The sequence below is a fragment of the Rhinoraja longicauda genome, chromosome 27 (assembly GCF_053455715.1).
Source record: "Rhinoraja longicauda isolate Sanriku21f chromosome 27, sRhiLon1.1, whole genome shotgun sequence".
Lineage (NCBI taxonomy): Eukaryota > Metazoa > Chordata > Chondrichthyes > Rajiformes > Arhynchobatidae > Rhinoraja > Rhinoraja longicauda.
This window is the reverse complement of record NC_135979.1, coordinates 809,358-835,630: the sequence shown is the minus strand read 5'-3', so window position 1 is coordinate 835,630 and position 26,273 is coordinate 809,358. Positions and strand designations below refer to the sequence as shown.

Genomic DNA, 26,273 nt, shown 5'->3' with positions numbered 1-26,273 from the left:
CCTCCATCCCTACCCCTACCCCCCCCCCCCCCCCTCTCCACACCCCATCCCCTACCCCTCAGCCCCACCCCTACCCCCCCCCCTCTCCACACCCCACCCTCTGCCCCTCAGCCCCACCCCTACCCACCCTCAGTCCCCATTCCCCATCTCTCTCCCCACCCTAATCCCTGCCTCTCACCCCCACTCCCCACCTCAGTCCCCATTCTACCTCTCTCCCCACCCCATCCCTTGCCCCTCACCCCCACCCCCCCCCCCAGTCCCAATTCTACCTCCCTCCCACCCTAATCCTTGCCCCTCACCCCCACCCCAACCTCAGTCCCCACTCTACCTCTCTCCCCATCCCACCCCCTGCCCCTCACCCCCACCCCAACCCCCCCCTCAGTCCCCACTCTCCCTCTCTCCCCACCCCACCCCTTGCCCCTCACCCCCACCCCAACCTCAGTCCCCCATTCTACCTCTCTCCCCACCCCCACCCCTGCCCCTCACCCCCACCCCAGCCCCCCCCCCTTCAGTCCCCACTCTCCCTCTCTCCCACCCTAATCCCTGCCTCTCCCTCCCACTCCCCACCTCAGTCCCCTTACACCCCCCCCCCTCGTTCCCCACCTACATTGCATTTGTTTCACTCCTCCTGCTTTGGTTGCACTGACACCTCTCCGTCTGCACTGCAGGGCCCTATTTCGAGAGGTACCTGGGCTGGGTGGTGACGGACGATTGTGAGACACTGCTCACCTGTCAGGTACAAGTGGGTGCTGTGAGGGGCCGTTGCTGGCGTGTATCTTCATCGGCCAGTACCAGCGGTCCATGTCTGATTTCTGTCTGCTCTGCCCATTGTCCAGGTGACCAACACCAGGTGCCAGACCCAGGTCAAGTGGAGCAAGGACGGGCAGCCACTTGCCCAGCCGACCTACGACCCGGACACGGGCGCCAGCGCCCTCTCCATCCCACAGGTGTGCCCGCCGTGACCTTCCCTGCCCCTGGCTCTGGTCTGTGCCCTCGTTTACTGTACGGATAATGTGCTGCCTTCAGTTCAGTTTATTGGCACGTGTACCGAGGTACAGTGAAAAGCTTCTATGTTTCGTGCGAACCAGTCAACGGACAGACAATACATGATCACGATCAAGCTGTCCACATTGTACAGTCTTGTTCAGTTTAGTTTAGAGATACAGCGTGGAAACAGGCCCTTCAGCCCACCGAGTCCGTGCCGACCAGCGATCAGCCCGTACACCACTTCTATATTACACACTTGGGACAATTTACAGAGGCCGATTAACCTACAAACCTGCACGTCTTTGGAATGTGGGAGGAAACTGGAAAAAACCTACATGGTCACGGGGAGAACGTACAAACACCGTACAGACAGAGCCCGTAGTCAGGATGGAACCCGGGTCTCTGGCGCTGTGAGGCAGCAGCTCTACCCGCTGTACCACCGTGCCGCACCAGCTCACTGATGAATTGGTCCTTTGACACTTTCATATCCATGTTGCTTGTTGCTTGTCCCTCATGACCTGATGACCATTATCTGAACCATGATCATAAACTATTACAAGGAGAGGCAACAGACTGCAGAAGGTGGAATCTAGAGGAAAAACATAACGTGCTGGAGGAACTCAGTGGGTCAGGCAGCATCTGTGGAGGAAATGATTAACAACGTTTTGGGTCAAGTTCCTGAAGAAGAGCCCTGACCCAAAACGTTGCCTTTCCCTTCCTTCCACAGATGCTGCCTGACCCGCTGAGTTCCTCCAGCACTTTGTGTTTTTCACTCAAGATTCCGGCATCTGCATTCGCTTGTGTCTCCAGAGCACATTGACCATATTAGACCAACAACCGTCCCCATGGACAGAGCATGTTGACCATACCAGACCAACCAGCAAACCCCATCAGACAAACCACCATCCCAGGGACCGCCTGTGAACTAACTCCCTGGTACACGGAGATCACATGGAGGGAAACTCCAGCCTTTGTTTACCAGGGCGGTTTGTGTTAGAGTTTACAACGTCATTTCCCTTCTAGATCACCAAAAGCGATGATGGAGTTTACAAAGTGGTGACATCTGATGAGAGAGGGGAGGATTCCAGCGTTCTAAAGATACTTGATCAAGGTATAGGTTCACAGGTCATAGGCTCAGAATTAGGCCATTCGGCCCATCACGTCTACTCTGCCATTCAATCATGGCTGATCTATCTCTCCCTCCTAACCCCATTCTCCTGCCTTCTCACCATAACCCCTGACACCCACACTAATCAAGCATCTATCAATCTCCACCTTAAAAATATCCATTAACTTGGCCTCCACAGCCGTCTGTGGCAATGAATCCCACAGATTCACAGACTATCCCTCTGATCTCAGAGGCTGAGGGGTGACCTTGTTGAGGTGTACAAGACCATGAGGGGCACGGTTAAAGTGAACGTTCACAGTCTTTTTCTCAGGGTAGAGGATTCTAAAACTAGAGGGCACACGGTGAGGGTGAGAGGGGAGAGATTTAAGAGGGACCTTGGGAGCACCTTTTCCACTCAGACAGTAGTCCGTATCTGGAACGAGCTGCCAGAGGAAGCTGTAGAAGTGGGTACAATTATGACTTGTGACTAGGGGTTGCCAACTATCTCACTCCCAAATACGGGACAAAGGGTGACGTCACCGCCCCGCGCCCCACGTGACCTCACCCAGCCAGCGGCCACGTGCTCCCGCTCCATCGATGGTGGCCACCCGGGCCGGGAGGCGGGTTGCTACGCAACCTCCGTTATGCGAACACACTCCGTTAGCCTACACTGTCCCGGCCGACAGCGGCCCGCGGGCCTAATACGGGACAAGGGCGGTCCCGTACGGGACAAACCAATTTAGCCCAAAATACGGGATGTCAAGGCGAATACGGGACAGTTGGCAACCGTACTTTCAAATGACATTTCCAAAGATATGTGGATAGGAAAGGAAGGATTTAGAAGGATATGGGCCAAGTGCAGGCAAATGTGCCTGGCCCAGTGCGCGCGGTATACTAACACAGTTGGCATGGACACGTGAGCCGAAGGGCCTGTTTCCGTGCTGTACAGCTCTGTGACTCTATTAAAGTTAAACGTTATAAATTTGGCAGAGCTTAGTGTTTTCTACTGAGCTTTGATGAGAACATCAGGAGCATTCGTTGTGTTTACTCTGCCTCTAATCTGTTGCAGTGTTTGACGACATTCTCCGGGAAATCTGCAACATTGCTGGTGAGTACTTTTAAATGAAAGAACCTCTTGCATTTTACTAGCGCCTTTCACTGCCTCTGGATATCTCTGTAATCAACCAGTGAAATGCTGTTGCTTTATCATCATGTTTCATTGAAGTATCATTCACTCGTTCACTCGCACATTCATTCATGTTTCTGCGGGTCACATTCACCCCTCCTTGAGGCAGTGATCAATACCTCCCCCCCTGCCCCTGGATGAGGAGATCTCTCCACACCCGATGTACTGAAAAAAACTTCAGGCGATGGAAATCAGAAATAAAATCCTGCCGTGCTGGAGACACCTTGCACGTTGGGCAGCGTGTGTGGAGCAAGGAGCAGGACTCTTGACTCAGATCAATGGAAGGACGCACTTGAGAAGAAAGGTCCCGACCTGAAACGTCACCTGTCCATGTTCTCCACAGATGCTGCCTGACCCGCTGAGTTACTCCAGCATTTTGTTTAGTTTAGTTTGGTTTAGAGACACAGCATGGAAACAGGCCCTTCGGCCCAACTAGTCCGCACCAACCAGCGACCCCCACAGATCACACTATCCTACACACACTAGAGACAATTTTACATCTACACCAAGCCAATTAACCTACAAACCTGCACGTCTTTGGAGTGTGGGAGGAAACTGAAGATCTCGGAGAAAACCCACGCAGGTCACGGGGAGAACGTACAAACTCCGTACAGACAGCGCCCGTAGTCAGGATCGAACCCGGGTCTCCGGCGCTGTGAGGCAGCAACTCTACCGCTGCGCCACCCTGCCACCCTGTGTCTACCGCTGTTAATTTCCGGCACCTTCTCCCACAGGATCTACAGCTTCGGAGCTGAAGGTGCAGCCAACAGCCGAGGGAATAAAGATTTACTCCTCACTGAAGTACAACGTGGACTACATGAAGAAATCCTGGGCCTTAAAGTGAGGGTCAACTCTGACTAAACTCCACAAATAATACATGAAGTGGAAATTAAAAGCACATTTTTGCTGCATTAGGCAGCTAGTTTTTGTTGACGTCAGATGATTGTGAGTTAAAGATCCTCTTATTAATAATATCCATCGAGTGATACAGTGTGGAAACAGCCCCTTCAGCCCAACGTGCCCACAACAACCAATGTACCCCATCTATACAAGTCCCTACATTTGGCCCATATCCCACTAAACCTATCCTATCCATGTACCTGTGTAAATGTTTCTTGAACTGCAATAGTCCCAGCCTCAACAACCTGTTCCGGCAGCTCGTTCCGTACACTCACCACCCCTTGGATAGAGCTGATGTACAGGGTGATCGCTGGGTAGCACGGACTCACTGGGTCAAAGGGCTGCTATTCTTGCTGCATCTCCAAAGTCCAAAGTAAAGACCAGAACTTTTTTTCCAGTTAGAGAGGCCACTACATGAGGGCAGAGATTTAAATCTAGTTTAGAGATACTGCAGGTAAACAGGCCCTTCAACCCACCAAGTCCATGTCGACCAGCGATCCCCGCACACTAACACTTTCCTACACACAAGGGACAATTTACAATTATACCAAGCCAATTAGCTGACAAACCTGCACGTCTTTGGAGTGTGGGAGCAAACTAGAGCATACGGAGAAAACCCACGTGGTCACGGGTAGAACATACAAACTCCGTACAGACAGCACCCGTGGTCAGGATCGAACCTGGGTCTCTGGTGCTGTGAGGCAGCAACTCTACCGCTGTGCTACGGTGCTGCCCAATGAATTGGTAGATGGAGAGGAGGGGAGGGGAGGGAATGAATCTCGCTCAGTGTACGATGGGAATGTGGAGCTGACTGCCAGGGGGTGGTGAAGGGGGATCCTCATCAAATGGAGGAAGACACGGACAGCCAATAAATCTCCCTTCTTACCTGCGTCCAGCCAACACCGGGCCGCTCAGCACTCTCCTGTGCTCACCTGTGCTCACCTGTGCAACATCGCAGATCTGGAAACTCTGTGAGAACACCCTGGACCAATAACTAACATGTGCTCCTTCCCTCAGCAACAAGAGCCTGGAGTCTCAGGACAGGAGGAGGATTGGATCAGATCATCATGAGGTTTGGCTGCAGGTCTTCAACCCAACCGAAGCAGACAAGGGCAAGTACACGCTGGAGATGTTTGATGGGAAACTGAAACACAAACGCGAGCTCAACTTATCACAGAAAGGTAACGGTGTTATCAAATATATTCCAAGATATGGACAAATTATTCCATGTGTACAAATTATTCCATGTCTACAAATTGTTTGACTTTGGCATATTTAGTTGAGTTTAGTTTATTGTCACGTGTACTGAGGTACAGTGAGAAGCTTGTGTTACATGTTACATGCTAACCAGTCAGCAGAAAGACAACACATGTTGGGAAGAAGATGTTGATCTTGGAGGGAATGTTATGCAGATTTCTCAGATTGATATCTGGACTTATAAAGGTTTAATTACAGGGAAAGATGAGATGTTGGGGGGTTGTTTTCTTTGAAATTTAGACTCATTGATTGAAATGTCCAAGATTTCTTACATGAAAAATGTCATCTCATTTTTACATTTTGATGAGACGTAAAAATCTCATTGTTTTACAAACACTGCAGGACTGTTAGTTTGCATCTGAGATTGGTGGATTTTCATTCCCAGAACTGTTGAGGGATACGAGGAGAAAGGTTAGATCACAGATCAATGGAGACACAAGGAAATGCAGATGCTGGAACCTTCAGAAAAATCACAAAAGTGCTGGAAGAACTCAGCGGGACAGGCAGCATCTGTGGAGGGAATGTTTCAGTTTGAGTTTAGTTTACTGTCACGTGTACCGAGGTACAGTGAAAAGCTTTTGGTGCGTGCTAACCAGTCAGCGGAAAGACAGTACATGACTACGTGTATGTGATGGATAGACCCTCCTTCAGATCTGCAAAAAACTTTCTCTGTCCATTTCCTCCACAGATGCTGCCTGACCCGCTGAGTTACTCCAGCACTTTGTGAAACGTCACCTATCCATGTTCTCCACAGATGCTGCCTGACCCGCTGAGTTACTCCAGCACTTTGTGAAACGTCACCTATCCATGTTCTCCACAGATGCTGGCTGACCCGCTGAGTTCCTCCAGCACTTTGTGTTCTGCTCCAGGTTTCAGCATCTGCATTTCCTTGTGTTTCCATTGATCTGTGATCTCACCTTTCTGAGTTAGAGATAATCGACAATAGGTGCAGGATTAGGCCATTCGGCCCTTCGAGCCAGCACCGCCATTCAATGTGATCATGGCTGATCATTCACAATCAGTACCCAGTTCCTGCCTTACCTCCCCATACCCCCTGACTCCGCTATCTTTAAGAGCTCTATCTCGCTCTCTCTTGAATGCATCCAGAGAATTGGCCTCCAGTTCCTTGTGGTTAGATCACAAATCATTCGTGGTTAATGCCAGGACATGTTTTAAGAGACAATTGACATCTTCCTGCCTTGATGCTCCGATTATTATTCGATATTTGTCTTAATGTTACATTTGTTGGCTTTATTTTCAGTGTTTGATGAAGCTATTGCTGAATACCAAAGACTGAAGTAAGATTCTGGTTGCTGCTTCTGCTCATGCATGAAACTATATACTCACGGGCTGAGAGCTGCTAATTGTCTGACTGACCCTGTTAACACCACCCAAGCTGACAACACCAGGAGGTGCACCAAATCTAAGCTGTCCACACAGCCAAGCACACTTCCATCGCTATAAACATACCAAGGAGATCGAATGGCACTTAGCTTGTTGTAAAAGTCATAAAAATATAGAGTCATACAGCACGGAAATACGCCAAAGATAGACACAGAGTGTTGGAGTAACTCAGCGGGTCAGGCAGCATCTGTGGAGAACATGGATAGGTGACGTTTCACAGAGTGTTGGAGTAACTCAGTGGGTCAGGCAGCATCTGTGGAGAACACGGATAGGTGACGTTTCACAGAGTGTTGGAGTAACTCAGCGGGTCAGGGAGCATCTGTGGAGAACATGGATAGGTGACGTTTCACAGAGTGTTGGAGTAACTCAGTGGGTCAGGCAGCATCTGTGGAGAACATGGATAGGTGACATTTTAGGTCGGGGACCTTCTTCAGCTCCAGAGACTAGAGCAATAAAATCAAGGCTGTAACTGATCACAGTGAGGATGCGTGCAGCTATGATGATGCAGAGTGCCTGAGTAACACGGCATATACAGCCGTTGGCTCTCTCCACTGTTACTGCGCTGCAGCAGGGGTGGAGATGTCCAGAGTAACTGACCAAGGTATCTCCAGCAGAGATGCCCCACACATAACAAAGATGTTGTCAAGCTGGAAAGGGCGCAGAGAAGATTTACGGGGATGTTGCCGGGGTCTGAGCTATAGGGAGAGGTTGAGGCAGGCGAGGACGTTACTCTTTGGAGAGCAGGAGGCTGAGGGGTGATCTTACAGAGGTGTATAATATCATGAGGGGAATAGATAGGGTGAATGTATAGAGTCTTTTATCCAGGGCCAGGGAATCAAGGACTTGGGGGAGATGGGAAAGATGGAATAGGAACCTTAGAAGCAACTTGTTCACACAGAAGGTGGTGAGTGTAAGGAACGAGCTGCCAGAGGAGGTTGGTGAGGCAGATACTTTAACAACATTTGGACAGGCACATGGATAGGAAAGCTGGAGAGGAATATGGGTCTAACACAAGCAAATGAGAGTAGCGTAGATGGGCCACGTTGGTCAGCACGTGTCTGTTTTGTTCTGTTTGACTCTATAACTCAATATTTTCCTCTGAAATAACAACATACATGCATGTACAAAATGTAGAAACAATTCATCAATGAAGCTCCTGAATTTTGCTGTATTTCTCTTTCAGGCAAGCAGTATTTGCAGAGAAAAGTAAGTCAGTTCAACCAATTGTAACTATTAATGTGTGGAGCTTACACCCGGTCACTTTCTAACTGTGAGGTTCCCCCGTGTTGGGGGCACTGCTCCCTGACACTGAGGGGCCGGCTGTCATGGCTAAAGGTGCGATACCTGGCCAGGTGTGGGCACTGTAGCCTTCTGTAGCCTTCTGGCACTGACAGGTGGTGTGTCTCTAGGGTTGCCAACTGTCCCGTTTTGAGCTAAATTAGTTTGTCCTGTACGACACCGCCCTTGTCCCGTATTAGTAGGGTTGCCAACTTCCTCGCTCCCAAATAAGGGACAAAGGGTGACATCACCGCCCCGCGCCCCACGTGACCTCACCCATCCAGCAGCCACGTGCTCCCGCTCCAACAATGGCGGCCGCCCAGGCCGGGAACACGTGGCCGCTGGCTGGTTGAGGTCACGTGGGGCGCGGGGCGGTGACGTCACCTTGTCCTGTATTTGGGAGTGAGGAAGTTGGCAACCCTCTGTGTGTCCCTCTCCAATAGTGCTGAGCTGCTGTGTGTGTCCTGTGTTGTGTGGGGGTGTTCTGTCAGTCTTCAGTCCAAAGTCCCAACCTGACCAGATATTCACTGCTTTAGTAGTGACAGTCAGTTCTTCAGCTTCACAGGGCAGCATGGTGGCACAGCGGTAGAGCTGCGTACATACATAGAGGATGGAAGGGGGTATGAGTGGTCCTCGATCTGTACAGAGTTTGTACGTTCTCCCTGTGACCACGTGGGTTTTCTCCGGGCGCTCCGTTTTCTTCCCACACTCTAAAGACGTGCAGGTTTGTAGGTTAATTGGCTTCTGTACAATTGTCCTAGAGTGTGGAATAGAACTAGACTATAGAATATGGTGAATCTTTGGGCAGCACAGACGCAGTGGGCCAAAGGGTCTCTTTCCACGCTGTATCTCCAAACTAAACGAAAGTAAACTGTGCTGCTTTCTGCAGTATGGTCCCTGCAGGGACCGTGGGCTCTCAAGTAACCCTCTCTCACAAGATTTGGACACTTGGTGTGGGTATATTATTGGCATGTGTATCAGATGCAGGGAAAGACCTTTGTTTGCCTGCTGCCAGTCACGCCACACACACACACGAGTACATCAAGCTACACACAAGTACAACGTACACAAGGATTCACCATATTCTATAGTCTAGTTCTATTCCACACTCTAGGACAATTGTACAGAAGCCAATTAACCTACAAACCTGCACGTCTTTAGAGTGTGGGAAGAAAACGGAGCGCCCGGAGAAAACCCACGTGGTCACAGGGAGAACGTACAAACTCCGTACAGATCAAGGACCAATCATACCCCCTTCACTCCTCTATGTATGTACGCAGCTCTACCGCTGTGCCACCATGCTGCCCTGTGAAGCTGAAGAACTGACTGTCACTACTAAAGCAGTGAATATCTGGTCAGGTTGGGACTTTGGACTGAAGACTGATAGAACACCCCCACACAACACAGGACACACACAGCAGCTCAGCACTATTGGAGAGAGACACACAGAGGGGTTGCCAACTTCCTCACTCCCGAATACGGGACAAGGTGACGTCACCGCCCCGCGCCCCACGTGACCTCACCCAGCCAGCGGCCACGTGCTCCCGGCCCGCGCGGTCGCCATTGGTGGAGCGGGAGCACGTGGCCGCTGGCTGGGTGAGGTCACGTGGGGCGCGGGGCAGTGACGTCACCTTGTCCCGTTGTGCAATGAAAAAATGCCAGAGTGCAGAGTATAGAGTTACAGCGTGAAAATGCTCCAGTTACAGAGGTAGATGGAAGATCAGGACCACACACTGGGTTGTGAGAGGACCGTTCAGTAGATCAGGACCACACACTGGGCTGTGAGAGGACCATTCAGTAGATCAGGACCACACACTGGGTTGTGGTAGATCAGGACCACACACTGGGTTGTGAGAGGACCGTTCAGTAGATCAGGACCACACACTGGGCTGTGAGAGGACCATTCAGTAGATCAGGACCACACACTGGGTTGTGGTAGATCAGGACCACACACTGGGCTGTGAGAGGACCATTCAGTAGATCAGGACCACACACTGGGCTGTGAGAGGACCATTCAGTAGATCAGGACCACACGCTAGGTTGTGAGAGGACCGTTCAGTAGATCAGGACCACACACTGGGTTGTGAGAGGACCGTTCAGTAGTCTGATAACAGGGGAAGAAGCTTCTTCCTGAATATGGTGGTATGCACTTTCAAGCTTTTGTATCTTCTGCCTGATGGGAGAGGGGAGAAAAGAGAATGACCCTCATAGATAGAGGAGGGAAGGTGGTGTGAGTGGTCCTGGATTATGTCGGCTGCTTTTCCAAGGCAGCGTGAAGTATAGTCAAGTCAATTTTATTTGTATCGCACATTTAAAACAACCCACGTTGACCAAAGTGCTGTACATCAGTTCAGATACTAAAAAAGCACATACAATGGCACACAAACATAACAGCACATACATAAACAGTTCACAGCGCCCCCTCAGAGGGCCTCAAACGCTAGGGAGTAGAAATAGGTTTTGAGCCTGAACTTAAAGGAGTCAATGGAGGGGGCAGTTCTGATGGGGAGAGGGGATGCTGTTCCACAGTCTAGGAGCTGGAGTATAGAGATGGAGTCGATGGTGGGGAGTGTGGTGTGTGTGATGGACTGGGCTACCTCCACAACTCTGCAATTTCTTGCATGAAGATATTATATCAGATGGAGCAACAACCAGGTTGTTTCACCACCCTCCCCATCACACAATCCTGGCGATGGACAGATTGGATTGTACTGAATTTGTTGTCACTGGAGTACTATTTGAACGATCGATTTCACTTCCAACATCCCATCTTGTTCCTTCAGACAGAGCCAAGGTGGCCAAGGGTCTTCCCGACGTTGTTAATGTCATGGAGGACAAGGTAAGGAATGTGTGAACAATGGGAATATAAAATGGCGACATCATCACGGCCATACGGGTGAAAGCTAACATTTAATAACATCCATTACAATTGGTCACCTTTCACCAATGCCTCCAATGAGAATAAATGTGTATTTTCTACCATAACGTACCATTATCACAAAGTCGTATTTATTTTTTTCTTTGACTGTTATATGGATCATTTCAGCGGGTCAGGCAGCATCTGTGGAGGGAATGAACATACATTGTTTCGGGTCGTGACCCTTCTTGTTTTCCCGCCCCGATACGTCATTGGCAAAGAGGGTTCCAATAGAGTGCAGGAGGACGAGGGGCGATCTCATGGTGGTGTATAACACCATGAGGGTGAATGCACAGGGTCTTTTACCCAGAGTAGGAGAATCAAGAACTATAGGTTTATGGTGAGAGGGGCAAGATTTAATGGGAACCTGAGGGGCAACCTTTTCCACACAGAGGGTGGTGGGTGTATGGAACACGCTGCTAGAGGAGGTAGTGAGGCAGGTACAATAACAACATTTAATAGACACTTGTTCAGGTACATGGATAGGAATGGTTTAGAGGGATATGGGCCAAATGCTGGTAAATGGAACTAGTGTATAGGGGGGGGGACCTTGGTCGGTGTGGAGTTGGGCCAAAGGGCCTCTTTCCGTGCTGTGTGACGCCATGACTCTAGGTAGTTAAACTGGCATTTTGGCCTTCATTGTAAAGGGTAGTAAAGGGTTTGGAGTTTAAAAATAGCGATGTTTTGGTGCAAAATAAAACCACAAAGTGCTCAGCAAGTCACTAACTCAGCAGGTCAGGCAGCATCTGAGGAGAACTTGGATAGGTGACGTCTTGGGTCGGGACTCTTTTGCACACCCTAGGATGAAATGAGGAGGAATTTCTTTAGTCAGAGTTCGGTGAATCTGCGGAATTCATTGCTGACAGCTGTGGAGGGCAGGTCGATGGTGGAGATTGATAGATTCTTCATTAGTACGGGAGTCAGGGGTTATGGGGAGAAGGCAGGAGAATGGGGTTGAGAGGAAAAGATTATTCAGCCATGATTGAATGACGGAGCAGACTTGATGGGCCGAATGGCCTAATTCTGCTTCTACAACTTATGAACAGAAAGTAACACTGTCAGAGTGAGGCCCAGCGCAAATTGATGGAACAGCAGCTCATATTTTGCTTGGGCAGCTCACACCCCCCGAGCAGCATGAACATTGACTTCTCTACAAGTAATCCTTGCTTCTCTTCTCTCTTAGTCCCTCCCCCACCCTAGTTCTCCGACCAGACTGAATGTCCTCTTGATTAAAGTTCACATTGTGAGCCTCGTTGTCAACATCCCCAAACTAATAATGATCTATTCTACATTTTCCTTTGATGTCTCTTTTTCACAACGAACCCTTCCATATCTCTCATTTCCCTCTCGTCTGACTCTCAGTCTGAAGAAGGAAATGTCACCCATTCCTTCTCTCCAGAGATGCTGCCTGACCTGCTGAGTTGCTCCAGCATTCTGTGTCTATCTTCGGTGTAAACCAGCATAGAAATATAGAAAATAGGTGCTGGAGAAGGCCATTTGGCCCTTCGAGCCAGCACCGCCATTCATTGCGATCATCCACAATCAGTAACCTGTGCCTGCCTTCTCCCCATATCCCTTGATTCCACTAGCCCCAAGAGCTCTATCTAACTCTCTCTTAAATTCATCCAGTGAATTGGCCTCCACTGCCCTCTGTGGCAGAGAATTCCACAAATTCACAACTCTCTGGGTGAAAAAGTTCCTTCTCATCTCAGTTTTAAATGGCCTCCCCTTTATTCTTAGCCTGTGGCCCCTGGTTCTGGACTCCCCCAACATTGGGAACATTTTTCCTGCATCAAGCTTGTCTCGTCCTTTTATAATTTTATATGTTTCTATAAGATCCCCTCTCATCCTTCTAAACTCCAGTGAATACAAGCCCAGTCTTTCCAAATTTCCCTCATATTTCAGTCCCTCCATCCCAGGGATTAACCTCGTGAACCTACGCTGCACTGCCTCAATAGCAAGGACGTCCTTCCTCAAATTTGTGGCAGAGAATTCCACAGATTCACAACTCTCTGGGTGAAAACGTTTCTTCTCACCTCAGTTTTAAATGGCCTCCCCTTTATTCTTGCACGTTTTGACTGCTGCCTTGTGTTCCACAGGCCCTGTACTTGTCCTGTACGGTCTCCGGAGAGCCCCTCCCAGAGGTTTGTTGGCTGAAGAACGACAAGGAGGTGGTTGCCAGCGACAACTGTCAGGTCACCGTTGACAAAATGTCCGTCACTTTCAGCATCCAGAAGGTCACGTCTGAAGACTCTGGCAGATACACTTTGTTGGTCAGGAATAAGCACGGCTCAGAATCTGCTGTCATCATTGTGGGTGTGTACAAGTGTGTCAAAGAGGCAAAGGGTCAATAACTGCCCCCATTTGTTATAAACATCCATTTCTAGATCAGTAATAGAGGTAGAAGAAAAAAAGAGTTCTGGATGTTTTTTTTAGATTTTTAGATTTAGAGATACATCGCGGAGACAGGCCCACCGTGTCCGCGCCACCCAGCGATCCCCGCACATTAACACTATCCTACACACACTAGGGACAATTTTTACATTTACCCAGTCAATTACCCTACAAACCTGTACGTCTTTGGAGTGTGGGAGGAAACCGAAGATCTCGGAGAAAACCCACGCAGGTCACGGGGAGAACGTACAAACTCCGTACAGACGGCGCCCGTAGTCAGGATCGAACCTGAGTCTCCGGCGCTGCATTCGCTGTAAGGCAGCAACTCTACCGCTGCGCCACTGTGCCGGTTGATAGAGGTAGAGTTAAGATTGTTCAATGTCATATGTACCTGGGGTTGCCAACTGTCCCGTATTAGCCGGGACATCCCCTATTTTGGGCTAAATTGGTTTGTCCCGTACGGGACCGCCCTTGTCCCGTATTAGGCCCGCGGGCCGCTGTCGGCTGGGACAGTGTAGGCTAACAGAGTGTGTTCGCCTAACGGAGGTTGCGTAGCAACCCACCTCCCGGCCCGGGCGGCCGCCATTGGTGGAGCGGGAGCACGTGGCCGCTGGCTGGGTGAGGTCACGTGGGGCGCGGGGCGGTGACGTCACCTTGTCCCATATTTGGGAGTGAGATAGTTGGCAACCCCTATATGTACCATCAACAGAACAATAATATTCTCACTTGCTGCAGCTTAATAGGCCCATAAACACAATAGCACACAGATAACTATCGAACAATCAATAATGCAACAAATTAATAAACCTAACAAATAGTGCAAAAGCCTGCAATATAGCAAAAGGCACAGTCCGGAGAAGATCCTAGCTGCTGAGGTTAGTGTTGTGTTGTTGGCAAGAGCCTGATGGTTGCTGGCTCGTGAATTCCAATAGATAACATTTTAGTTTGTGGTGCTGTTGATGTTTTAATTATAAAGTTAATGTAGAAATTACAGCTCTGGTTTTGAGTGGCGTAGGAACCAATCTGAAGAGATTGTGGAACTGGGAATGTGTTGAGATGTTGGGAGTCCACGTTGCAAACATTAGCACAGGGAGTGGGTGGAAGGACATTGGGAGAGTCACACGAGAAGATGTCTGGAGTTGTTACTGGAGAAGGTGCTGTAACTGATACTCTTCTGCAAAGGGACATCACTGGGGGAATCAGTGTCTGGCTGAGGCAGTGATGTGTGGGTGAGTCTGTCATCTTGTCATTCGTGGTTCTGCTGTTTACAACCAGTGACCTCTCACTGTAAGTGGGGCACCCTCGCAGTGACACCCTGCACCTTCCCATCTTTGTGGAAAGCGGGGATAGTGGAGGGGACGAGGAGGGAACCACAGCTCGGAGCTTCCGCACTGCTCCGGCCCTGGCCCCGGGCGTGAGGGTGGATCAGGGGTCCCACAGGGGGGCCTGGATGTGTGGTGTGTGATCCACACACCAACCCTACCGGGTCAATGTGAGATCCTGCCCAGACTCACTCCCACAGCTCACACTGACCGCTGGTCCAAACTTACCAAATAAACGTCATTCAACATGAAATGTTCTGATTTGCTGCATTTATTACTGCGATCCACAGTTATCAGAACAGTGGATTATCCACAGATTATTCTACCGTTTAGTTTCGTTTATTGCACGTGTATCAAGGTACAGTGAAAAGCTTTTGTTGCATGCTAACCAGTCAATGGACAGACTGTACATGATTGCAATCGAGGCAAGATACAGGATAAAGGGAATAATGTTTAACACAAGATAAAGTCGGATTAAAGATAGTTTGAGGGTCTCCAGTGAGGTAGATAGTTGCACAGGACAGCTCCACACAGACCAGTAAACACCCAGTACACTAGCACTATCCTACACACATTAGGGGCAAGTTACAATTTACAGAGGCCAATTAACCCACAAACCTGTGTGTCTTTGGAGTGTGGGAGGAAACCGGAGCACCCGGAGAAAACCCACGTGGTCACAGGGAGAACGTACAAACTCCATATGACAGTACTCGTAGTCAGGATTGAACCCGGGTCTCTGACGCTGTGAGGCAGCAACTCTGTCCTTTACATCACTGTACTGCCACTGTGACATTTTAGGTCAGATTCCCAACCCGAAACATTGCCTATCCATTCTCTCCACAAATGTTGCTTGACCCGCATGTGTTTCGCCAGCACTGAGTAGACCAAATTCTTGGCTGGCAGAGCTAAACGCAACTTGGCTATTTTTGTGCAGATGTGGCTTTGCAGAGATTTACATCGTCATCTGGAACAGCTGTCCAAATCCGAGCAGCAGGAAGTGGGTGAACCTTGCGAATCATGAGAGCCTGGAACATCCTGTCAGGGATGGTGGAAACAGACACGATGTACCGCACATGTTTCAAGGAACCCTTCAGAGGAACATTGCAGAGATCAGCAGCTGAATGTATTCACCAGGATGTTAGCTGGGGTTGGCTGAGGTTGAATTACAGGGAGAGGTTGGATAGGTTGGGGCTTTTTCATCAGGAGGTTGAGGGGGGGTGGCCTTATTGAGGTGTACAAGATCATGAGGGGCACAGATAAAGTGAATGCTCACAGTTTGTTGCCCAGGGTAGAGGATTCTAAAACTAGAGGGCACAGTGTTTTAGAAACATTGGATAGGTACATGGATAGGATAGGTTTAGAGGGATATGGGCCATAAGCAGGCATGTTGGTTGGCCTGGGAAAATTGGGCCGAAGGGCCTGTTTCTACGCTGTGTGACTCTATGACTATGATTCCAGAGGGCACAGGCTTAAAGTGAAGGGGAGAGATTTAAGCGGGACCTCAGCGGCACTTTATTTTCACTCAGAGGGGAGTCTGTATCTGGAATGAGCTGTTAGAAGATTGAAATAGATACAACTAAGTAATTTGGATCAATATATGGAAAGGAAAGTGTTCAGAGAGATAAGAGCCAAATGCAGGCAAACAGGACTAGCCCAGAATGCCCACTTGGTCGGCATGGGCAAGTTGGGTTGAAGGGCTTGTTTCCGTGCTGTCTGAGTCATGAGACATAGCTGGGTCCATATTTCACAGTCCAGCTCACTCTGCCTCTGTGATGAACGTGACCTTGTATCTTCCAACATTGGCCGGCAGGATTTTGACTCCTAAGGTCATTCACCACACATGTAGATTGGATTAGGTAAACCCAGGTACATCACCCCTGACTCAGCATATACATGTAACAAGGAAACAGGATTTAATGATTGTCATTAAAATGCTTGATAGAGAGTGTGTAGAGAGGAACTGCAGATGCAGGTATCTACTGAAGACAGACACAAAGTGCTGACACTCAAAACGTGGCGACATTTGTATATTGCCGAGCTGACGTCTGCTGTGTGATTATACCAGGTTGTATGCAAAACAAAGCATTTCACTGAACCTAAGTACATGTGGCAATAAGAATCAATGAATCATTTGGTCAGGCAACATCTCTGAAGAAAATCAGTCTGAAGAAGGATCCCGAACCAATTTGTCTGTCCCACTTTGTGTCGATGCCTGTCCCACTTTGTCCCACTTTGTCTGTCCCACTTTGTGTCGATGCCTGTCCTACTTTGTCCCACTTTGTCTGTCCCACTTTGTGTCCATGCCTGTCCCACTTTGTCCCACTTTGTCTGTCCCACTTTGTGTCGATGCCTGTCCCACTTTGTCCCAATTTGTCTGTCCCACTTTGTGTCGATGTTTAATAAAGAGTCAAGAGTGTTTAATTGCCATATGTACCATCAACGGATCAATAAAATTCTTACTTGCAGCAGCATAGCAGAGTATACGCAGATAAATATATTAATCAAAAAAATCCAATCAATTAATAATTGTAATACGAGTGCAAAAGAAAAGAAGTCAGTGGTGCAACCACAGCCACAGTCCGTGTTAGATCACAGTTGCTGAGCTCAGTGTTGTGCAGCGTTCAACAGCCTGGTGGTTGTTGGGAAGAAGCTGTTCCTGAACCTGGAGCTCACGGTTTTCAGGCTCCTGTACCTTCTACCCGATGGTAGCAACAAGATGAGAGTGTGGCCAGGGTGGTGTGGGTCAGTGAGAGTGTGGCCAGGGTGGTGTGGGTCAGTGAGAGTGTGGCCAGGGTGGTGTGGGTCAGTGAGAGTGTGGCCAGGGTGGTGTGGGTCAGTGAGAGTGTGGCCAGGGTGGTGTGGGTCAGTGAGAATGTGGCCAGGGTGGTGTGGGTCAGTGAGAGTGTGGTCAGAGTGGTGTGAGTGGGAGGGTGGGAGTTTGGTCAGGGTGGTGTGGGTGGGAGGGTGGTGTGGGTGGGAGGGTGGTGTGGGTGGTGTGGGTGGGTGGGTGGTCAGGGTGTGGGTCATTGGTGATGCTGACTGCCTTTTCTAAAGCCTGGCCGTGGCTGACGCTGGAGGTGATGGTTTTCAGGCTCCTGTACCTTCTCCCCCACGGTAGCAATGTATTCTCAACCAGAGGGCAGTCCTTCAAACAACATATCATGCAGTGCATTATATGAACCTTCGATTTGTACCAACATCTGCAGTTATTTTCCGACATCTCTTATAAATCAGGCTTGTGGAAGAGTTTGGGAGAAATACATTTCGGTTTAAATCACAAAGCATAAATCATTTAAGCATTTGACCAATAATTTCATTAACTACGATTGAGGGAACATTGATCTTGAAGCAACAGTGCAGTTTACCTGTCTTTGAACGTTGAACTAAATCAATGAACGTTGGAGATTAAAGGGGAGACCTGACAGAAGTTTATAAAATGATGAGAGGCAGAGATAGATTAGACAGACAGAACCGTTCCCCAAGGAGGAAATATTAAAGACTAGAGGATGTAGCTTTAAGGTGGAAGGGGAGAAGTTTAAAGACGATGAGTGGGTCTAGTTTTTTTACACTGAGAGTGGTAAGTGCCTGCATAACACTGCCAGGGGTGGTGGTGGCAGGGATGATTAAGGGGCTTTTGGATTTGTATGGAATGGAGGAATATGGATAGACAATAGACAATAGACAATAGACAATAGGTGCAGGAGGAGGTCATTCGGCCCTTCGAGCCAGCACCGCCATTCAATGTGATCATGGCTGATCATTCTCAATCAGTACTCCGTTCCTGCCTTCTCCCCATACCCCCTGACTCCGCTATTCTTAAGAGCTCTATCTAGCTCTCTCTTGAATGCATTCAGAGAATTGGCCTCCACTACCTTCTGAGGCAGAGAATTCCACAGATTCACAACTCTCTGACTGAAAGTGTTTTTCCTCATCTCAGTTCTAAATGGCCTACCCCTTATTCTTAAACTGTGGCCCCTTGTTCTGGACTCCCCCAACATTGGGAACATGTTTCCTGCCTCTAACGTGTCCAACCCCTTAATAATCTTATACGTTTCGATAAGATCCCCTCTCATCCTTCTAAAGATGGATGACGTGCAGGCAGAGGTTAGTTGATCTTGTCATCATGTTTGGCACACACATTGGGGGCTAGGTCTGTACTGTTCCATGTCCTATGCTCTAGTGAGATTGAATGTGAGGTTACTTACATCCAGAACCACTTGATGTTTGTTCAGAGGACCAACACTGATTACTCTTCAGTTAATGATTAGATGTGAACCTTCAAACTAATTCTGCAGTCAGGTTATTAACCAACCCGACTGTTCCTGCACTCAGTGTTGGGTATAAGTGCCGGTCCCTCACCTTACTCCTCTGTGTGTAACATTCCCTGGACCAGCCCGCAGCAAGGATGGCATTCACCGGCACATGGCAGGTCTACGCTCAGGAGAACATTGAGAACTTCATGCGGGCTCTCTGTAAGTAACAGCAACCCCCTTGGGGAACCGGGAAATGCAGCCGGAGTTTCCTGTCGGCTAGACTTGTCGTTGGTTAGTTCACTGTGTGGGATTGTGGCATGACACTTGTACCCTTGTGTGGCGCGCAACTCCAGAACGGTGTTCTTAAGTTCATCAAGAGTTGTGGAGATCTTAGTGAACTCAAGAACACAACTGTGTAGGGAGGAACTGCAGATGCTGGTTTACACCAAAGACAGTCACAAAGTGCTGGAGTAACTCAGCGGGACAGGCAGCATCTCTGGAGAGAAGGAATAGGTAACGCTTCGGGTCGAAACCCTTCTTCAAACCTGAAGATCTCGACTGTCTAGTTGGAGCTAGAACAGTGTTAACCACCGGGTGAAGATCAAGCTGTCCGTGACCAATGGCTTCATCAACAGCTTTTTCCCAGCAACCAACTGCACAACACTAACCTCAGCCACTGTGGTAGGACGACATAAGTCCTTAGAGACACAGTGTCTTTAGTGGCACTACTGACTTCAGTTTTGCACTGTTATCCTTACCTACCATCACTGTTATTAATTTATTTGCACTATTAATTGTTATATATTTCTCTGTGTGTTATTGAGCTTACGACCTGTAAAGCTGCAGCAAGTAAGAATTTAATTGTTCCGTTGTCGGCACATATAACAATGAAATAGTCCTGACTCTAGAACCAAGATTTAGAGTCAGTAACCTTGAAAGAACAGTGCGATGTTTCCAAGTCAGTGTGGTGTGTGACGTTCACCTGCTCTCCTGGTACCTAGCAGAAGTTATGGGTTTGGGAATGAATAGGTGACGATTCGGGTCGGGACCCTACTTGCCAGCCTTTGGCCTGTCCCCACCCCTCTTTTCCAGCTTTCTCCCCCCCCCCCCCCCCCCCCCCCACTGCATTAGTCTGAAGAAGGGTCCTGACCTGAAACGTTGCGTCCATTCCCTCCACAGATGCTGCCCGACTGGCTGTTCCTCCAGCAGTTTGTGTTTTGCTCAATAATTTTTCAGAATACTTTTACAACCAGCAGCTCGAATGAGTTCAGATAATTTGACAGTTCCAATGTCCAGATAGATAATTGTCAGGAATCATTTGTGGGTATCGGCATCCATTAATATTGGGATGGGGCTTAAGTTCTTCCCTCTGTTCGAGTTAGCAAGGAGAAAACGTTTAGAAAGGAGATGAGGAGGAATTTCTCTAATCAGCGGGTGGTGAATCTGTGGAATTCATTGCCACTGACGGCTGTGGAGGCCAAGTCAGTGGGTATTTTTAAAGTGGAGATTCACAGACTTTTGATTAGTGCGGGTATCAAAGATTATGGGGAATGTGGTTGAGAGGGAAAGATAGATCAGCCATGATTGAATGGCGGATTAGACTTGATGGGCTGAATGGCCTAATTCTGCTCCTATGACTTCTAAACTTATGTCAAGACGGGCTGGGAATACAGGACGTGTGCAGTGGTGCGGAGAAACCTGCAGGTGGCGGTGTTCCTGGCACTTGCCTTGCTCCCATGTGGAAGGGCATGGATTTGGGAGTTGATGTTGAAGGCTTGGTGGATGATGCAGTGCGGTTTGTAGATGGTCTGTATGATCACAGAGTCACACACACAGCGCCAGGCCCTTAGGCCCAACTCGTCCGTGCTGACCAAGTGCCAATTGAGCATTTTGAGGAGGAGACGAAGGGGATTGATGAAGGTCGGCAGTGAAGGTGCTGAGGGAGTGTGGTCATTGTGTGCTGTTGGTGGACAGTGGACATGTCTACCATATCACTATCACTGCCTCAAGCCTTATCTTAATTCTCAAACACTACACACAAAAAACTATTGCTCTCTTTAACTATTGGTTTCTCTATGAATGCCCTATATGTGTAGGAATGAACTGTGGACACAAAATGCAAGTGTAACTCAGCGGCACAAGCAGCATCTCTGTAGAAAAGGAATAGGTGATGCTCTGGATCAAGACCCTTATTTAGACTGAGTGTCAGGGGAGAGGGAACTAGAGATATGAAAAGGTTCAAAACAAATCAGAGCTGGCACTGATGACTAAGGACAGGTGGAGTCCACAATGGTTCATTAACTAGGGCCAAGATCTGGCACCAACTGAACAAAGAGTTTGACCTGACCTGGGCCGATTTAAAGTCTCCCCTCAGCAGCACCCTGCAAACTTCAACCCCTGTGCTCAACGTTCAAGGTACAAGTGTAAAGATGATATTGCACTCCAGTTACAAGTGTGTGATTTGTATAATTGCACAGCGCTTCCAGAAGATGTAATAAAGATTGGGAAAGACATCAAGCCAGTCATTGAAATCAAACAAACCGGAGACAACTTTGTCATCACCACCAAAAATCCCCGTCAGTCGGTGTCCAATCAATTCACCATCGGGAAAGAAGCCGATATCACCAGCATGGATGGCAAAAAGCTGAAGGTAATTGAACCTGATGCCTCGTTGCTCTTTGACTGTATAATCATGTATCGCCTCAATCATATATCGTCTTTCCGCTGACTGGTTGGCACGCACCAAAAGCTTTTCACTGTACCTCAGCACATGTGACAATAAACCAAGTCACTGTACATCAAGCACGTATGTAAATGTTGGCTCGGTCACTGCTTTCCACAACACCTCCTCCCACTGCAAACCCGACCCTTGCCTGCCAGTCACAGGGCTCTTTCATTCTGCGCTTATATATATATATATCACAGTGTACTATGTTTACATATTCTGTTGTGCTGCTGCAAGTCTGGGACATATGGCAATAAAACACTCTTCACTCTCCCCCCTCTGTCTCCTCACCATTCCTCTTACGGCATTCCAATGAAGCTCAAACTAAGCTCAATATACAAGACCTCTTATCCATTGTACGCAGAAGTGTTTTCAGAGCCTTTTCCCCAGGGTGTTGATGTTCTCTTTTGGATGATCAGCCATGATCATAGTGAATGGTGGTGCTGCCGCGGAGGGCAAAATGACCTACTCCTGCATCGATTGTCTTTTGTCTACCTGGTGTCTGGTATAATTTGAGTGGAACGCACGCAAAATAAAGTGTTTCACTGGATCACAGTCTCTGCATGCTTAAGTGTATCAAAGGAAATGGGAATGGTGCAGGAAAATAAAATTAATCGAACAACAATACTGAGACATTTAGTTTCTGGCTTTGTCCAGAATGGAGACTAGGGTGACCAGAACTGTTGCACAAGCTTACAATGATCTTTTCTTCTGCACAGTGCACAGTTCGGATGGAAGACGGGAAGCTAATCTGCAAGTTAGAAAACTTCCTGCATGTACAGGAGGTGCAGGGATCCGAAATGATTGAAGTAAGTTGATGGGATTGTAGACCAGGGACAGACATGATGGCCCAGATGGAGATCACTGAGTCCATCAAGTCCACTCCAGATCATGGGCTTCCTCTCCAAACTCTGCACATTGTACAGCTTTTAGCAAGCGTCGATCAATGCCTAAACCTCAGGATATAGCCATATAACCATATAACAATTACAGCACCGAAACAGGCCCGTTCGGCCCTACCAGTCCACGCCGACCACTTTCTCTGACCTAGTCTCATCTACCTGCTCTCAGACCATAACCCTCCAATCCCCTCCCATCCATATACCTATCCAATTTACTCTTAAATAATAAAATCGAGCCTGCCTCCACCACTTCCACCGGAAGCTCATTCCACACAGCCACCACCCTCTGAGTAAAAAAGTTACCCCTCATGTTACCCCTAAACTTTTGTCCCTTAATTCTGAAGTTATGTCCCCTTGTTGGAATCTTCCCCACTCTCAAAGGGAAAAGCCTACCCATGTCAACTCTGTCCGTCCCTCTTAAAAATTTTAAAACCTCTACCTTCTACGCTCCAAAGAATAAACACCCAACCTGTTCAACCTCTCTCTGTAGCTTAAGTGCTGAAACCCAGGCAACATTCTAGTAAATCTCCTCTGTACCCTCTCCATTTTGTCGACATCCTTCCTATAATTTGGCGACCAGAACTGCACACCATACTCCAGATTCGGCCTCACCAATGCCCTGTACAATTTCAACATTACATCCCAACATTTATACTCGAAGCTCTGATTTATAAAGGCAAGCATACCAAACGCCTTCTTCACCACCCTATCCACATGAGATTCCACCTTCAGGGAACAATGCACAGTTATTCCCAGATCCCTCTGTTCCACTGCATTCCTCAATTCCCTACCATTTACCCTGTACGTCCTATTTTGATTTGTCCTACCAAAATGCAGCACCTCACACTTATCAGCATTAAACTCCATCTGCCATCTTTCAGCCCACCCTTCCAAAAGGCCCAAGTCTCTCTGTAGACTTTGAAAATCTACTTCATTATTAACTACACCACCTATCTTAGTATCATCTGCATACTTACTAATCCAATTTGCCACACCATCATCCAGATCATTAATGTAAATGACAAACAACAGTGGACCCAACACAGATCCTTGGGGTACTCCACTAGACACTGGCCTCCAACCTGACATACAGTTGTCAACCATTACCCTCTGGTATCTCCCATTCAGCCATTGTTGAATCCATCCTGCAACCTCACTATTAATACCCAACGATTTAACCTTCTTAATCAACCTTCCATGTGGAACCTTGTCAAATGCCTTACTGAAGTCCATATAGACAACATCCACAGCCTTGCCCTTATCAATTTCCCTGGTAACCTCTTCAAAAAATTCAAGAAGATTAGTCAAACATGACCTTCCAGGCACAAATCCATGTTGACTGTTTCTAATCAGGCCTTGTTTATCCGTGATTATATATATTGTCCCTAAGTATCTTTTCCATTAATTTTCCCACCACAGACTTCAAACTAACATAGAACGATACAGCACAGAAATAGGCCCTTCAGCCCACCAAGTCCTTGCTGGCCATCATTCACCCATATACACCAATTCCATGTTCATCCTGTTGTCTCCTCCCCATATTCCCATCATCTCACTCCCACTCACCTACCCACTGGGAGCACGTTACCACCACCAACTAACCCGCACATGTTTGGGACACGCCAGGGAGCCGGAGCACCCGGGTGGGATGGGGAATAAGAGGATTAGAAGAGAAACGTGGGACAAGGGGGATGGGGAGGGCGAGCGAAGGAGGAGGGGAATGGAGCAAGGAGCCTGGCAGGGTGGGAGATGGTGGAAGACATTTAGACGCATCAGCATAGTGGGTGGGGATGTGGGGAAGGGGGGGGGGAATAAAGCAGCCCACACAATGGACACCCCAGCCACTACTCTGAGCACCCACTTCCTCCATCAATGGCGTGGGAATGCTGAAAGGACCCATTGTTCACCAGCACTAAGACAAAGAGGTACCAAAGTCTTCTTCTTATCGAGTCCACATCACAAGATGATAAATTATTCAGCTAGAGCTGAACACACTTCTCGGCATCTGCATACAATGGCGTCTTGTGCTTCTTGTGCGTCTTGTGCGTGGTGGTGATGGAAAGATTGGTGGAAACAGGGCCGCGAGGTGAACGCTCTTTCCTTGACCCCCGCTCCCGGGTGATTGGGGTCATTGGTCCTCACGGCACTAATACACGAGGCCACACAGCAGGTGGGATTTTCCTCATTACATCACCTGATAGAGTGATATTGTGATCTCCCACCCTTCGCTCTCACTCTGTCCTGGTTTGACTTGAGATTGATAACATGTCACCACTCATTTCAACTCCTACATTTTTTTTTACAGAAACTTACAGCAGGAACCATCACCATGATCAGGAAAAGCCGTAGAATCTGACCGCAGCACAAACAGACGCTTGTCATGTATTGAAATAAAAGAATTTCAATCCTGCTATTCGTGTTTATATTGATCCATACATATGCATATATATATCATGTTTATACTTTGGTTCCAAAAATATCAGTGTTGGGAGGTTATGGTACAGTTTTACAAGACCTTGGTGAGGCCACATTTGGAGTATTGTGTAGGAAGGAACTGCAGATGCTGGTTTACACCGAAGATAGACACAAAATGCTGGAGTAATTCAGCGGGGCAGGCAGTATCTCTGGCGAGAAGGAATGTGTGACATTTGGGGTCGAGACCATTCTGCAGTCTGAAAACGGGTCTCAACTCAAAACGTCACCCATTCCTGCTCTCCAGAGATGCTGCCTGTTCCGCAGAGTTACTCCAGCATTTTGTGTTTATCACTGAAGTATTTTGTTCAGAATTAGTCAGCGTGCTGTAGGACAGATGCCATTACGCTGGAAAGGGTGGAGGCAAGATTTACAAGGATGTTGCTAGGACCCACGGGCCTGAGCTACTGGGAGAAGTTGGGCAGGCTAGGGCCTTATTCCTTGGAGCGCAGGAGGCTAAAGGGTGATCTTACAGAATATTTTATCTAGGATAGGAGAATAAAGAACTAGAGGGCATAGGTTTAAGATGAGAGGGGCAAGATTTGTTAGGAACTTGAGGGGCAAATTTTTCACACACAGATGGTGGGTATATGGAAGGAATCTAGGACATTGACAGAACTTAAAGTGCTGGAAGAACAGCAGGTCAGGCAGCATTTGTGGAGGGAATGGACAGGCGATGTTTTGGGTCAAGACTGAAGAAGAGTCCTGACCTGGAATATCGTCTGTTAAGATTGCTCAGGATAGAGTCAGTGAGTGATACATTGTTGAAACAGGCCCTTCGGCTCAACTTGGTCACACCGGCCAACATGTCCAAGTTACACTAGTCCTACCTGCCTGCGCTTGATCCATATCCCACCAAACCTGTCCTATCTGTGTATCCCAGCATCCCATGGATTGCAGTATCTGCAGTCTCTTGTGCCTGGAGTGAAGGATATTGATGGAGAGATATGGTTCTTGGGGCCTGGCTGTTTCAGGCTGGGGTTGACTCACTCTGGGATAGCTAACACAACTGGGAAGAGGGCTACGCATCATGGACACCATTCTGTTACCCAGACAGAAGCCATTGTGCCCAAACACTTTCCCACCAATCTAGACTTTGGATCTTAACTAGGGTTGCCAACTATCTCACTCCCAAATATGGGACAAGGTGACGTCACCGCCCCGCGCC

The 26,273-nt window shown here is 48.4% G+C and overlaps 2 protein-coding genes across 2 annotated transcripts in view; both read left to right on the top strand.

Annotated features, from left to right (window-relative positions):
* Nucleotides 1–14,984, top strand: part of LOC144606614 (myomesin-3-like) — a 44,414-nt gene extending 29,430 nt beyond the window's left edge. The window contains 10 exon segments of the mRNA XM_078422885.1: nucleotides 669–736; nucleotides 837–947; nucleotides 2,011–2,098; nucleotides 3,165–3,203; nucleotides 4,016–4,121; nucleotides 5,199–5,362; nucleotides 6,700–6,736; nucleotides 8,026–8,048; nucleotides 10,904–10,959; nucleotides 13,137–14,984. Of these exon segments, the coding sequence (XP_078279011.1) occupies nucleotides 669–736; nucleotides 837–947; nucleotides 2,011–2,098; nucleotides 3,165–3,203; nucleotides 4,016–4,121; nucleotides 5,199–5,362; nucleotides 6,700–6,736; nucleotides 8,026–8,048; nucleotides 10,904–10,959; nucleotides 13,137–13,391 (947 nt within the window). The 3' untranslated portion in view covers nucleotides 13,392–14,984.
* Nucleotides 14,985–19,051: 4,067 nt separating this feature from the next.
* On the top strand, nucleotides 19,052–25,043 carry fabp10a (fatty acid binding protein 10a, liver basic). The gene is made up of 4 exons (XM_078423323.1): nucleotides 19,052–19,225; nucleotides 21,484–21,656; nucleotides 22,451–22,540; nucleotides 24,939–25,043. Exons 1-4 carry the CDS (start codon nucleotides 19,159–19,161, stop codon nucleotides 24,987–24,989), a joined length of 381 nt encoding a protein of 126 aa, XP_078279449.1. The 5' UTR covers nucleotides 19,052–19,158; the 3' UTR covers nucleotides 24,990–25,043.
* Nucleotides 25,044–26,273: the final 1,230 nt, after the last annotated feature.